The sequence below is a fragment of the Bos taurus genome, chromosome 3 (assembly GCF_002263795.3).
Source record: "Bos taurus isolate L1 Dominette 01449 registration number 42190680 breed Hereford chromosome 3, ARS-UCD2.0, whole genome shotgun sequence".
In the NCBI taxonomy this organism is placed as follows: Eukaryota; Metazoa; Chordata; class Mammalia; order Artiodactyla; family Bovidae; genus Bos; species Bos taurus.
In genome coordinates this window covers 120192472-120206140 of record NC_037330.1, presented here as the reverse complement: position 1 = coordinate 120206140, position 13669 = coordinate 120192472, and the positions used below count along the sequence as shown (strand labels likewise).

The 13669-nt window shown below is 66.6% G+C and overlaps 1 protein-coding gene across 8 annotated transcripts in view; it reads right to left on the bottom strand.

Annotated features, from left to right (window-relative positions):
- Positions 1-13669, bottom strand: part of CROCC2 (ciliary rootlet coiled-coil, rootletin family member 2) — a 69243-nt gene that overhangs the window by 44332 nt on the left and 11242 nt on the right. For all 8 annotated transcript variants that reach the window (XM_010803941.4, XM_010803943.4, XM_010803942.4 and 5 more), the window contains exons 2-11: positions 11681-11831; positions 10723-10871; positions 8287-8393; positions 6862-7027; positions 3065-3165; positions 2424-2621; positions 1874-1970; positions 1701-1793; positions 1374-1562; positions 813-1003 (exon numbers count right to left, since the gene is read on the bottom strand). In XM_010803941.4, coding sequence (XP_010802243.1) covers positions 813-1003; positions 1374-1562; positions 1701-1793; positions 1874-1970; positions 2424-2621; positions 3065-3165; positions 6862-7027; positions 8287-8393; positions 10723-10871; positions 11681-11831 — 1442 coding nt within the window. The remainder of the gene's footprint in view (positions 1-812; positions 1004-1373; positions 1563-1700; positions 1794-1873; positions 1971-2423; positions 2622-3064; positions 3166-6861; positions 7028-8286; positions 8394-10722; positions 10872-11680; positions 11832-13669) is intronic.

The following is a 13669-nucleotide window of genomic DNA, read 5'->3' as shown; positions in this document are numbered from 1 at the left end:
GAGGCTGTCCATCCGTCCCTCATGGCTGCCTCCTGCAGGAAGCCTTCCTGGGCTGCCAGCACGTTCCCACCGCATACTCCAGCTCAGGCAGCATGTGGGTCTGGGAAGCCCAGGGCTACCGATGCCAGGGGTTCTCTTCCCGGCCCTCACCACCACCCGCTCCAGGAGAGTCAGACGTGCACAGAAGCATCCAGACAGCCTCCTGGCCAAGTGCACCAGGAGACGCCAGACCCACGGGACACGCCAGGAGGGCCGGCAGGGAACTGGGGGTTCATGGACCACCTGCCAGGGATGGCCCAGACCCCTGGAGGACTCTCGGCAATGGGAATGGAGCGGCAGGGCAGAACACAGCCTGGTCCCAGGAAGGGCGTCTGGGAGGTGGGCCGAGGGGCAGGGCTCGTGCTCAGCCTGGGCTTTGGGAAAGTGAGTCCTGGACGCAGCCCAGATGGGCCCAGAGCAGGAAGAGGGGTGCTCAGTGCAGGCAGGGCTTTGGGGTGAAGAGGGGAGGGAGGCAGCCTCCATCTGGATGTTTTCACTTCTGCTCCTGGAGGGCCTCATGGAAGAGGTGGCCCTGCCTTCCCGCCTCACCTCCCCAGGAGCTTGTTCTCCCAGAGGGCCTCGTGGAGGAGGTGGCCCTGCCCCCCGCCAGCCTCACCTCCCCAGGAACTTCTCCTAGAGGGCCTCATGGAGGTTGTGGGCCTGCCCGTCGGCCTCACCTCCCCAGGGGCTTGCACCTGCCTGCTCGCCTCCCCTCCCCAGGAGCTTCTCCCAGAGGGCCTTGTGGAGGGGGTGGCCCTGCCCACCAGCCTCACCTCCCCAGGAGCTCGCTGGTCATGCGGCTCCACTGTGCCTCCCGGCTCTGTGCCTCCAGCTTGCCCCGGAGGTCCTGGCGCTCCTCCTGCAGGAGGCTTCTTGAGGCCTGCAGCTCCCGCTGGCTTTCAGACAGCTGTTCCTGGAGCCCTGTGGCCCTCGCCTCGGACGACTCCAGCTGCTGGCGCAGCTCCTGCCCGGGAGTGGGGATGTGGTGAATCCCTGCGGCCTGGCCAGGCCTCTGAACACAGAAGCCAGCCGGGGCCCCTACTCCCAGAGAAAGGACGCAGTTCCGACCAGAGACGCACTGCAGGGCCAGCCTCCTGGGGGTCAGCCTCCTGGGGGTCAGCCTCCTGGGGGGGGGGTCAGCCTCCTGGGGGTCAGCCTCCTGGGGGTCAGCCTCCTGGGGGTCAGCCTCCTGGAGGTCAGCCTCCTGGGGCAGCCTCCTGGGGGCAGCCTCCTGGGGGGTCAGCCTCCTGGAGGTCAGCCTCCTGGGGGCAGCCTCCTGCGGGCCACGGGCAGGCCCATAGCGGCCCTTCTCAGCCTGGCAGGCTTTTGCCTACCTGCTCCCGCTGCCGCCACCTCTGAATGGCCTGCCGCACAGCCCACAGTGCTGAGTCCGGGTCCGCCGGGGACTCAGCCCTCAGGGAGTTCCCAGCATGCAGGGGGCTCCCCCGTTGGCCCTGCGCCCCCTCGCCTTCAGCACCACTGCTCCTTGCCAGCTCCTCGCTCCCCGCATCTGCCTGGGCCACCTTCAGGGAGCAGAGAGGATGGAGCTAAGGGCTGAGGGCATACGGGTCCTGCCAGACCATCTCCCAGGCCAGCCTGAACCGCAGGGGCCCTGTGGCCCGTCGGCTGCCCGTGTGGGAAGGACCCAGCTGGGCCTGCACCTGTGTGATGCTGTCCAAGAGAAGCCGCAGGGTCTCCACCTCCGCCCTCGAGTCCTCTGGGGCCGTCGGGCCTCCGCCGCCATGCTGGGACTCCTGGAGGGATGGGGGGTGGGGGAGGCTGCTCAGCGAGGCCCAGGTCCCCACACACCAGCCACCCTCTCCCAGCCACGCACCAGTCTCTGCACGTCCATTCTCAGGGAAGAGATGGCTCTCTCCTTGCTCGCGTTTTGCTCGGTGAGCTTCTCCACCAGCAGTGTCTGTTCTGCGAGTCTGGGGACAGCGGGGTGGGGCAGGGCTGTCCACGCGGAGGTCAGAGCCCAGGGCACTGGGGGCCTGGGAGCCGGCTCTGTCTGCCTCCTCCGTAGTGCCGTTGACCACCTCTGATCCCCACTGCGATCAGACGCCCCTCTCCCGCTCTAGAAACTTCAGCGGCTCCCATTGTCTCGGGGGTCAGTGTAGACCCTGAGTTCAGCATCGAGCTCCCACCATGACCCGGACTCAGCTCGCCAGCCCGGTGGTGAGGCTTCCTCTGCCCACCTGCCCTGGTTGTGCCCTGCCCCTCCCTGCCCCGTGGTGAGGCTTCCTCTGCCCACCTGCCCTGGTTGTGCCCTGCCCCTCCCTGTGACTGCAGCACCTCTGATGGTTTATTGTCTTTCCTTCCAGCTTCTTCTCTGGGGCCACCCTTGGGCCTCCCTATACGCAGAGCCCTGGGCGCCCACACACCTGGCCTGGAGCGCCGCCTTCTCCGCGGCCCAGCAGCCCTGCAGCTGCAGCATCTCCCGCACCTTGTCCCGCAGCTGCTGCTCCAAGGCAGCGGCCTCACTGCCGGCCGTCAGCCGCAGGTTGGAGCTGAGGTTCAGGCAGGCCGTGTGCAGGCGCCGGGCCATCCTGGCCACATCCGCCCGCAGGTCAGCGAGGCCCCTGCGAGACCAGGGCGCACCCGGCTGAGCCTCAGGAGTGTCTGTGGGCTCAGCCTGGGGGCTCCACGCTGGCTGGGACAGGCGGGGTCTGGTCTCAGGACAGCAGTCTGCCCACCTCAGCAGAAGACCCACAGGTGGCCTCACAGCCGGGCAGGGCTGGGCCGGGGCTGGGCCAGGACGCACAGGACGGGCTGTCTGCCTGGAGCGGGACTTGGACTGTCTGAGCCTCAAGGGTCCACGACAGACAGGTCCTGGCAGTCACCAAGGGTGAGGTGCCTGGCCAGGACCAAGCTCCATGCAAGTCCGCCCGCCCCTGCTGACAGTGGCTCCCTAAGTGGCCTACCCGCTCATGGCACCTGGCCCCCTGCCTGACCCGCCCTGTACACTCGGTCACCTCCCCCAGGGTGCCCTCTGTCCCCCTTGGGCCAGCGGGTGGGCACGCACTTCTCGGTGGCTGCACGCAGCTCGGCCAGGCGTCCCCGGAGCGCGGTGACCTGCCTCTGCAGGAGGGTGTCCTGGGGCTGCCCTGAGCGGGCGCGCCCGGCCTGCAGGCGAGAGGCAGAGGCCAGGCTGAGGGGTGGGGGGCCCGTGACCCCATTCACCCCCACACCACTCCTCCGGCACCGGGGGTGGGGAGCAGACCTCGTCATCAGCCTCTGTGGCCCCTTCTCCTCCCCAACAATCAGACTGCCCCCTACCTGGGACAGCGCTTGGCTCCCCTCCCAGAGGCTGTAGGGGTGAGCGCCCCCAGCTGCAGAGCCAGGACCCCCTCGGCCTGGTCCCCCTGAGGGTGAAGGCAGCACTCAGCTGGGGTGTGGGCGGTGGGGGTGTGGGGGTAGGGGGTCGGGTGTGGGCGAGAGTTGAGGCAGCAGGATACAGCCCCGTGTGGTCAGCGAGGCCAGCCTTGCAGGGAACTGCACTGAAGCCCAGACTCAGAGTCCCGGCCTCCATGCCGCCTCCCCAGCCCCACGACCAGGGCCGGGTCCTGAACGCTGAGCTCAGAGGCCGGGCTCTGCAGGCTCCCACAGCCCCTCCACCTGGTGGAGCCCCAGTGATTTTCCATGTTGCTTCAGACAAAGCCAAAGGCCCTCTGGCTCCAGACTCGCACCCCACCCGCCCCTTCACGAGGCCTTTGCTGAGCCCCCTCCCTGACCCCCACTGAGGCCCCCCACGAGCCCAAATGCCCCCTGCGGTGCACCGTCTCCTGGAGCGGCCCCCGCCCACTGTGGTCATCGAGAGCTTGGGTGACACGGAGGGGTGGACACCGGCCCCGCCTGCCCGACACTGATGGAAATACAGGACACGCCAGACTCCACAGCTTCTGAAAGCGAGGCTGGCGGCCGCTGTGGTAAGGGACACGCAGGCCAGGGACGGGGAAAGCTCCTGACTCGAGAGCGACTTGCCAAACGCAACTTGAACTTGTTTCTTTGACCACAGGGGCTCCGAGGACGTAGGGGAAAGCCTGGGTCCTCTCAAGGGGGAGTCTACTCACCTATAAGAGTGACCCCCCCAAGTTGCATTCCAAGCAAGGTGTGCTAGAGACAGGCAGACCCGCACACACACGAATACACACACACACCTGCCTGCAGGGGCTGTAAGCAGATACAGTGGACAGGGAACCAGTGTGCACACACACAGATACACACACACACACACACCTGCCTGCAGGGGCTGTAAGGAGATGAACCAGCACACACATGCCCACATGTGCACACACACACACACACAGACACACACCTGCCTGCAGGCACTGCAAGGAGCTGCAGTGGGTGGTGAACCAGCACACACATGCACGCAGCCTGTAGGAGGGGCAGTGTCCCCCCCAATTCACATGTTGAAACCTAATCACCCACGTGATGGTATCTGGAGGTAGGGCTTTTCAGCTCCACCCCTATGAAGGGTGTTAGTGCCCTTAGCAAAGGGGCCCCACGAGCTCTCCCTCCCTTCTGCCGTTTGAGTGGACAGCCAGAAGGTGTCATCGGTGATTCAGACAACCCTGCTCATCCTCACCAGCCACTGAAAGGGCTGGCACCTTGATCTTGGGCTTCCAGCCTCTAGAGCTGTGGGAAATGTTTGTTTATAAGCCCGGGGCTGGGGTACTTCTGCTCCAGCAGCCTGGAGGGACCAAGACAGGAAGGAAAAATCTTGGAGATTTGGATTTGGAAGCATGAGTTAGCCTCCGTGCAGTTTTCAGCCTAATTCACAAAACCTGGGTGGTTTTGAAACAGTAAATTTAAGCTGGACATTTACTTCCATGTGGCCCCAAAGATGATCAGAGTCCCTAGAATCTGCCTGAAGCAAATGAAAATCTTTTTTGGAACATACCATTTTCATTCCAGGTTTCAAAGAATTTTCAGAGTTCCAAGGATACTACACGGCTCTTAACTGAAGAAATCAGAAAACCACCAAAGACACAAAGGAGCCCAGCACCATGATCAAGAACCAGCAGAAACAGTACACTCAGACCTTGAAGGAGTTCAGATATTGGAACATCAGAAACAGCTACAAGACAACTGCTCTCTGGCATGCGCCCCACTCCCGTGTTCTTGCCTGGAGAGTCCCAGGGACAGTGGAGCCTGGTGGGCTGCCGTCTATGGGGTCGCACAGAGTCGGACACGACTGACGTGACTTAGCAGCAGCAGCAACAAACAGAGCAGGGGCTGGAAAACGTGAGACTAAGATATGCAGAGAACAGAATAAAAGCAGGAGCTTTAAAGATGAAAAATACAGTATTAGAAGTTACACCAAATAGGCAGGTTTAACAGAGATTGGATACCAGGAGAGGAAACTGATGAGCAGCAGGGTGGGCTTGAACAAATTACCTACGACATAGACCAGGGCGATAAGTAGAGGAGGCTAAGAGCGTAGGAAGGAGCCCAGGAAGCGTGAGGTGCATGGGGCAGAGGGGAGGGGAGGGGACGGGTGAGGAGGGGTGGAGAAAGGAGGGGTGGGGGGAGAAGGGAAGGAGGGGAGGAGGGAGGGAGGGGAGGGGAGGAGGAAGGGAGGGAGAGGAGGGGAGGAGCAGAGGAGGGAGTAGGGGAGGGGTGCAGGAGGGGGGACTCGGGCAACGGTGGAAGACAGAACAGCGGCTTCCCCAGACAAAGGGAGAAGGAACCCTGATGAGCAGAAGCAGAATAAACAGAAGTCTGCTGTCGGAGGTCACAGGAAGTCACAGCAGAGAACCCCCAGCGGCCAGAGTGTGATGCCCGCCAGAGGAGTCAGGGGTCAGTGGGTGTTGGCGGGCTGGAAGCCAGGAGACGGAGCCAGGACCTCGTTAAGGTGCTGAGAGAAGCCACTGCCAGCAAGTGGGAGAGGCGTTCAAGGCCAAGGGGGAGTAGAGAGCCTTGATCGGTGGCGCCAGACTGGACCCAGGTCTGCCTCCGGGGCGCCTGTCCCACCATCCAGCTGAGGCTGGGGGTGAGGTGTCCGCCCTGTCTCACTGGCTCCATGGCAGTCCAGCGCCCTGTGAGGACTGATCTGATCGGAAAGGCCGTGCCTTCTCCCCACACCCTCCTGTCCCGGGACAGCTGTCTTGCAGGAAGAGCCATGTCCACAGAGCAGGGGCAGCCCCTGCTCCACCGGGTCCATGTGGGAAGAGCTGGGATGGCTCCTCTGCAGTGGGCTTGTCCGAGGGACCCCCGTGCAGGGTCAGCCTGGACCCGGGGACCACCTCAGCCTCTGCCCCATGGCCAGGGAGAAATCCGGCCCTGGAGGCCGCTGGCAGGCGCTGGGGGGCATCCAGGGCAGATCAGGGAAGGTGCGGCCGGGCACAGGCACGGCTGACAGTCTCAAGTCCTGCCCTACTTCACACTGCGTGTCCTGCAGCTGGCGACCAGCCCGCATGGTCCACACGGCATTGCCGCTGCAGTGAGGCTGAGGCCACAGCCCCGTGCCCTGACCCCAACCAGGGCTGAGGGTTTCGTAAGAGGCCGCGGGGTTCCTGCTGGCCCGGGAGTCCGGCCCACGGAGACTCATCCCTCTGGCACAGGGCAGCCACATGGGGCCCAGGGCTCAGCCCTCACCCGACTTCCCAGTCCAGCCCTGGGCTCCTTCTCAAAGCGGGGGGCTTCCCACCTGGTGTCCCCCACTCCGCAGATGGCTGTGGTCAGGCCGAGCAGGGTCGTGGTGTGGCGGGGGCTGCCACCAGCTCACCCCCTCCCAGTCCTCGCTGTCCACCCCCACGTCAGCCGCGGGCACCGAGCCGGGCGTCGCCCTGCCCATAGGCAGGAGCTGGAGGGCACCTCTCTGTGGGTCCGGCGCTGTGCTTCTCGCAGCTCCAGCTCGGCCCACAGACGGGGCACGCTGCCCGTTGTCCTGGCCAGCTCCTCGGCCAGCCTGTCGTGGGCCTTCCTCAGCTGCTCCAGCTGCTCCCGCAGGAGGGCGTTCACCTGGGAGAGGCTGGTGCTCCTGGATGGGCAGGGATGCGGCAGCGTGATTGTAGGCGGGCAGCCTCCCCTCAGACCCCCAGCCCCCAGACCTCCTGGGCTCAGATGACCCCAGCTTGATTGTGCAGCCCCACCACTCTTAAGTGGTGCTGACTGCCTGCAGTGGCTCCCCCGCGGACAGGGACAGAAAACGGAGGCCAGCTTCAGGTCCCCCTCTGGCACCCCGCCCCGCCCCCGACATATCTGCTGTCCTTTCCTCCCTCCCTGAGCTCCCTGGTTCTGCCCTCACGACTATGGCTGCCGTTCACTCCAGGGTGTGGAGGTGAACCCCAGACCAGCAAGAGGGTCAGGGCTTGGGAGCCCCAGCTGAGGGAACCAGGGCTGGGAGGGAGGCACATTCCTGTAGCGGGGTGGGCTGGGGGGGAGGGGTCAGGTGTGCGCCGGGGAGGGGGCAACCCCTCCGTGACTGTGGGCCTCTCCCCGCAAGGCAGACCTGTGTGTGGCTGCAGTCGGGGACCCCAAACCCTGCAGAGCCCGCACTTCCTGGCCAGGCCGCGAGCCCATGGGGGTTCCTCTGCTCTTCTCCGCTCTGGGGGCTTCAGCCTCTTGGAGGTTTATTTTCTGCAGCCCCTGCCCCTACCCCCCGCTTCTCCAAAACTGGTTTTCAAGATGCTTTTCAGCACTGATCCTTTGCCAGTGTCCCTGAGGAGGAACCAAATCTGGGAAGCATGCCACAGACAGCTTAACCTTCCTGGGTCTGGCGACGGAGCCGCCTTGGGGGCCCCGCCCCGCCTGCCCCCCTCGGCAGGGACCCTGGTGAGACGCTCTTCCCTCCAGGGGCGTGTCCTGGGGCTTGGGGCTCCCTCTGGGGGGCCGGGGGTGACATACAATTACCCACAGTGCTCAAATGAGCCTGGTCGTGACCACAGAGCGGCTTGAAGCCAAAGGGGCCTGGGGGGTCAGGGCTGGAGTGGGAAGAAGAGTGGGACTGGGGGCAACTGAGAGACACCCCAGGACTGGCCAGGCCAACCAAGGCTCACAGGCAGCTCTGGTGCCCTGCTTGTAGCACGGGCCAGAACCCCTGCCCCAGCTGGTGTGGGGGTCTGGGGAGGGGCAGACCAGGGAGCAGACTGAGGCCCAGGTGTGTGGCCCCCGCCCCGCCCTGCTCTGCACCCCCAGCTCTGACTCGGAGTCTCTCTGGAGGAGTCGCCAACAGTCCGGGGCACCTGCCCTGCCGGCAGGCTCCCTGCAGCCCTGCCGGCCGCGCCCGCCCGGCCTCACCTCTGCTCGGCCGCCTCCAGACGGCCCAGGGCGTCCTCCAGGTCCATGCTGCGCTCCAGCTCCGACCTCCGCAGCTGGGCCGTGGTGGCCTGCAGCCGGGCCTGCAGCTGAGAGGGCAATGACCCACCTGGCCGGCTGCTTCCAAGCCCTGCGGGCCGGGCGGCTTGGGCACAGGGCCCTCCCAGGGATGGTGGGAGGCTCCGGGGGTCTCCAGCTGGGTGGGGGTTAGGCTGGGGTCAGGGGTGCGGTCGAGTGGGGTGTGGTCAGAGGGGTCAGGCTGGTGGTGGGCCCCACGGCTGCCCTGCGCCTCGTGCCGCGGCCGGCTGAAGAGGCCCCGCGTCAGGCCAGGTGAGGGGACATGGAGCCGGCCTGCAGTCACCCGCACTGCAGTGAGTACGCGTGGGGTCCCACCCCGCCCCTTCTGCCTGGGCTTGACCCTCTGTCCACCCCAGCCCCTCATCCAGCAGGGGGACAAAGCCACCCCACCATAGGTGGGCCTGCAGCCCCCAGGTGGGTCTGGTGGCAGGGAAGCCCCTGGAACTGGCCCAGACCACCGGTGAGTCTTCAGGGCTGAGCTGACGGCAACCTCGCTCTGAGGGAAAGAGGCTGCTGGAGGCCGGGGGCACCACCCAGATCTGCACCCGGAGCACATTCTGGGGGTCCGAGGAGGGGCTGCAGCAGGCCCAGGGGGCCGGCTGGCGGGGGCTGAGACAGGAAGACCAGGAGCACGGAGGGCCCCCCTGCGGCGGGGCCTGGGGCCCAGGAGGCGGGGAGGGTGGGGCTCCCCTGAGGCCCGCGGAGGGGCTGGGGGACCCGCGGAGGAAGGAGACAGAGGCCTACTGAGCAGTCACGCCCACCCCCATGCCGCCCGCCTGTCTCCTCCGGGGCACTCAGGGAGACCAGGCTCCTCCGTGGTCCGCACAAGGGGTGCCGGATGTGTGCAGGGGGGCGGGCGCGGCCTGGAGCTGGGATCTCACTGACTCACTCGGTTGCCTAATCTGGCTGCAGGGCTTCTGTGGCTTATATTCCCACTGGCCTCTTGTTCCCAACATCTCCCCACCCTGTGCTAGGAAGATGCCCCCACCCCCAGCTCCACACGGGCCGGGGAGGGGGAGGGCAGCGAGCTCATCCAGTGCTTCCGTCCCGCTGGTCCTGCCCGAGGAGCTCCCTGTGGGGGGTGGAGGTGAGGACGGGGTGGGGGACCCCTTCGTGGGGTGGGGGTGAGGATGGGGTGGGGGGGCTCTTGTGAGGCTGGGGGGTGAGGATGGGGGTTGGGGGCCTCTTGTGAGGCTGGGGGGTGAGGACAGGCGTTGGGGCTCCCTTAGTGGGGTGGGGGGCCTCTTGTGGAGCTGGGGGTGAGGACGGGGGGACTTTGTGGGGCTGGGGATGAGGATGGGGGTCTGGGGGCCTCTTGTGGAGCTGGGGATAAGGACGTTATCCCTTATCCCCAGGGAGCTCCCTGGGGGGTGGGGTGAGGACGGGGGTCTGGGAGGCCTTCGTGGGATTGGGGATGAGGACAGGGGTGGGGGGCCTTCATGGGGTTGGGGGTGAGGACGGGGGTGGGGGGCCTTCGTGGGGCTGGGGGTGAGGACCAGGGTCCGGGGGGCCCCTTCGTGGGGCTGGGCACACCGCCGACCCCAGGAAGCCCTTAGGACCCTCGAGGAGGCATGGCCAGCTGGGGCCATCACGCTTTCAGCCCCGGTCACTGGTCACACCAGAGAAAGGGCCAGACCGGGTCACCTCTCAGCCCACAGCGCGGCCCTGCATGACTGGGACCTGCAGTGAGCCTGTTTCTTCATCTGGGGTCGTCCGTCCCGTCGCATAGAGCAGGGGGCCGTGCAGACACAGGGGCTGTGAACACCCCTGCTGTGGGCCTGCCCCGTCCTGCTCCGAGGCCACGACTTGGGGCGGTGGACACGAGACAGAGGCCCTGCCCGGTGACCTCCATCACCGCTCTGCCTCAGTTTCCCCACCTGCACACCCGGAGGCCCTCCCGGCCGCACAGCTCGGGGCCTAACGGCCTGTTGCTGCAGCCGGTCACCCTGGCAGGCCCTGTTGCCGCCGGGGGCACTGAGGGTGTGTCCAGGGCCTGTCTGTCCACCTCGGCTGTCAGGGGAGAGGCTGGGGTGCAGTCACCTCCTTCCAGCCTGCCCACCTCCCCTTGGCAGGCGTGGCCGCATGCTCGGGCTGGGCAGGGCGCTGGCCCCACGGGTCGGGACTGTCCCGGCCGCCCCCCAGGGCTCTGGGCAGACAGGCACAAGTCATTGCCTAAGCTGGGTCAGGGCCCCTGGGCACCATCCTGCCTCACCTGCCCACTCTAGCCTGAGTTTCTCTCTCTGCGGCACAGGGTTCGGCCATGGCTGGCCACTGTCGTCCCCCTGCTGGCAGGCCCGTGGGTCACCCCAGGGCAGGCTGCCAGGCGCCCTGAGCACTCACCCGCTCATTGACCGTGTGGTACCTGCCGGCCAGCTCGTCCCGCTCGGCGCCCGCCTGGGCCAGTAGGTCCTCCAGCCGGGACAGCTCATCCTGCAGGAGCGTGTGTTCCTCCGGCCCGGAGCCCAGGGAAGCCAGGGGCTCCCGCAGCCCTGCAGGTGCAGCAGCAGGGTCAGCCTGTGGCCGTCCAGCCCCGAGTCCGGCAGCCTGTCCACCTGGCCCAGGGGCCCCTGGTGCAGGGAAGCGGCGCCTCCTCTCCTCTGGGTGGGCACATGCCCACTCACGTCTCTCCCCAGTGTAGCCCAAACCAGCACAGCAGAGGGCCTGTGGGGGCAGCCTGGACACTGGGCACCCCTACCCCCGCTGGGCTTGAGAACTGCTGACTCAGGGCTGCAGGGTCCCGTCCCCCCGAGTAGGAAGTGCTGGTCTAAGCACGCAGGGGCTCTCTTGTTCCTTAACATACCCAGCGAGGCCCCTGGCTCCTCTCAGAGGCTGGAGAGGCCCTCACTACCAAAAGGGGTCTCTGAGACCCATGCACGAGGGGTCAGGAGCATGGCCTGGGGCCAGGCTGGTGGCCACAGTGACCGACTGCGAGAGGGCCAGCAGTGGGGCCGGTGGGTGGGGCCGGAGCTCGGGCGGACCGCTGCTCTGCACCTGCGCCTTCCGAGCTCCAGCCTTTAGGATTCTCACTCATCCAGTGAGAAACGAGACTGGCAGTCGCAAGAGTTGCAAACAGAAATGCACGCTGGGTGGGGACGGTCTCCGCGGCTCAGGGGTGAGCACGCTGTGCAGATCAGCTTTTAGCTCCGTGGGTGACTCCGTGGGAGGGTGGGGGTCTCACCCTGGCACAGGACGGTGACAGGCCCGGAGGGGCCAGCCAGGCCAGGGCACAGGGCGGGGAGGGCTCCCTGGGGCTGGACTCCCACCGACCGCCCTGCCGCTCCCCTGGGGTGCCCCTCACCTTGGCGAGGCCCCTCGGCCAGGCTGCCAGCCACAATGTCACGGATGCGGGCAGGCACGGGGATGGGGGAGGCCCGCCAGCGCCCCCCGCGCACGGTCAGCGCCCGATCTTCTCTGCTGGCCGTGGGGCTCAGGACGGTGTCCTCCAGCCTCTGAAAGACACGCGCCGAGAGACCCCTGGGGCTGGCAGGTCCCGGCACCGCTGCCTACCCGCCATGAATCCCCTGGAGTTGGGGCAGGGGTACCACCCCACCCTGGGGAGGACCAGGCGAGGCTGAGGTCCCCCGAGGCCACCTGTGAAGGGGGTAGGCGTCCTGCCCATCCTGGGGGTGCTCAGGTGAGGAAGGGAGAGCGGTCAGGGAGCTCCTAGCCCAGGCTCTGCGCGCCTCTGCGGGGCTGCCCTGACCTCCACCCTGGGTCTCTCCGGGGACGCTGGAAGGCAGAGCCCTCGCCTTTGGCGTCCCTGGAGCAGGCGGTCCCCTGGTTTTCACAGTGGGGTTTGACAGGGAGGGGCCTGAACCCCACCCAGTGGGCCCAGAGCCCCGTGGACAGAGGGGCTGGCAACCAGTAGTAGGACCGGGTTGCACCCACATGGCTTCCTGGAGGACGAGGCCGGCCACCCTGTCCACGGTGAGGGGCCGTGGGGGCCCGGGGACGGGGTGGGGCAGGACTGAGGCGGGGCAGCAAGCGCACAGAGGGCACGGCCTCCGGCCTGGCCCTCCAGAGCAGGTGAGTGGCTGCGGAAGCGCTCTGAACAGGCCTGGGAGCGGTAGCAGACCCGGGGTCCTGGGTCCCCAGAGGCTGGCCCCCGGCTCCCCGGCTCCGGCTGGCACTTGGCCTCGGCCCTGCGGGTTCCTGGCTGCAGGAAGGTGGCCCGCTGGGGGCCTGGGTGCTCTCCAGGGCTGAAGGCAGGGCAGGGCCTTTGCGCTGGGGCCGATCCCAGCCCCGACTATGGGGAGGACGTGTGAACGCCGGGGCCGAGGCAGCCAATTCTGAAGCGGCGTGAGCACTCCTGACATGAGCGCGCGAGGAGTGGTATTGCCCGGGGTCGGGACGTGCCCAGCTGCCCACCGGACGTGACGTTCGCCATGAGGTTCAGGCCATGAGTTCAGGCTGAGGGGGGAACTGGCGGTGGATGTCCTCCCCGGGGGCTCTAGAGCCACAGACTCGGGTCCCCTCACCACCCCTCAGGGCCCAGCGCCCTGTCCTCCAGCAAAAGGAGACCCTTCCCCGAACTCTGCCAAGGCTCCGCCCCGTTCAGGGCGTGGTGTGTAACCGCTGCACAGCCTCTACCTGCCCGCCCTCACCTCCTCTGCCCTCCCTGAAGACCCTCGTGAGGCCGAGACCCCTCACCTGTCTCTGATCTTGGGCCAGGCTGAGGGGACGGAGGGCTTCCTGAGCTCAGCCCTGCCCTCTCGCCATGCCTGGTACAAGCTCAGCCTGATCTGCGCTCCTAGGACCCAAACCTGGCCTCTTCTGCTCAAATCTGCCTGGACAGAAATCCTTCACTTTCATGTCAGTTCCAGGGGGGCTGGGAGTCAGGGTCCGAGCTCATACATGACCCCGGAGAGATCCTGCCCTGCCCGAAGCAGCTCAGTGAGCCGCAGAAACTGAGCCAACCCTGCTGCCCGGCCACGGAGTGAGACCCCGGGAGTGAGACCCCCGGGAGTGAGGACCCGGGAGTGAGGAGCCCGGAGTGAGGACCCCAGAGTGAGACCCCGGAGTGAGACCCTGGAGTGAGACCCTGGAGTGACCGTGGAGTGAGACCCTGGAGTGAGACCCTGGAGTGAGGGCCCCGGAGTGAGGACCCCGGAGTGAGGACCCCGGAGTGAGGGCCCTGGACTGAGGGCCCTGGAGTGAGCCCCTGAAGTGAGCCCCTGGAGTGAGACCGTGGAGTGAGACCCTGGAGTGAGACCCTGGAGTGAGGGCCCTGGAGTGAGCCCCTGGAGTGAGCCCCTGGAGTGAGACCGTGGAGTGAGACCCTGGAGTG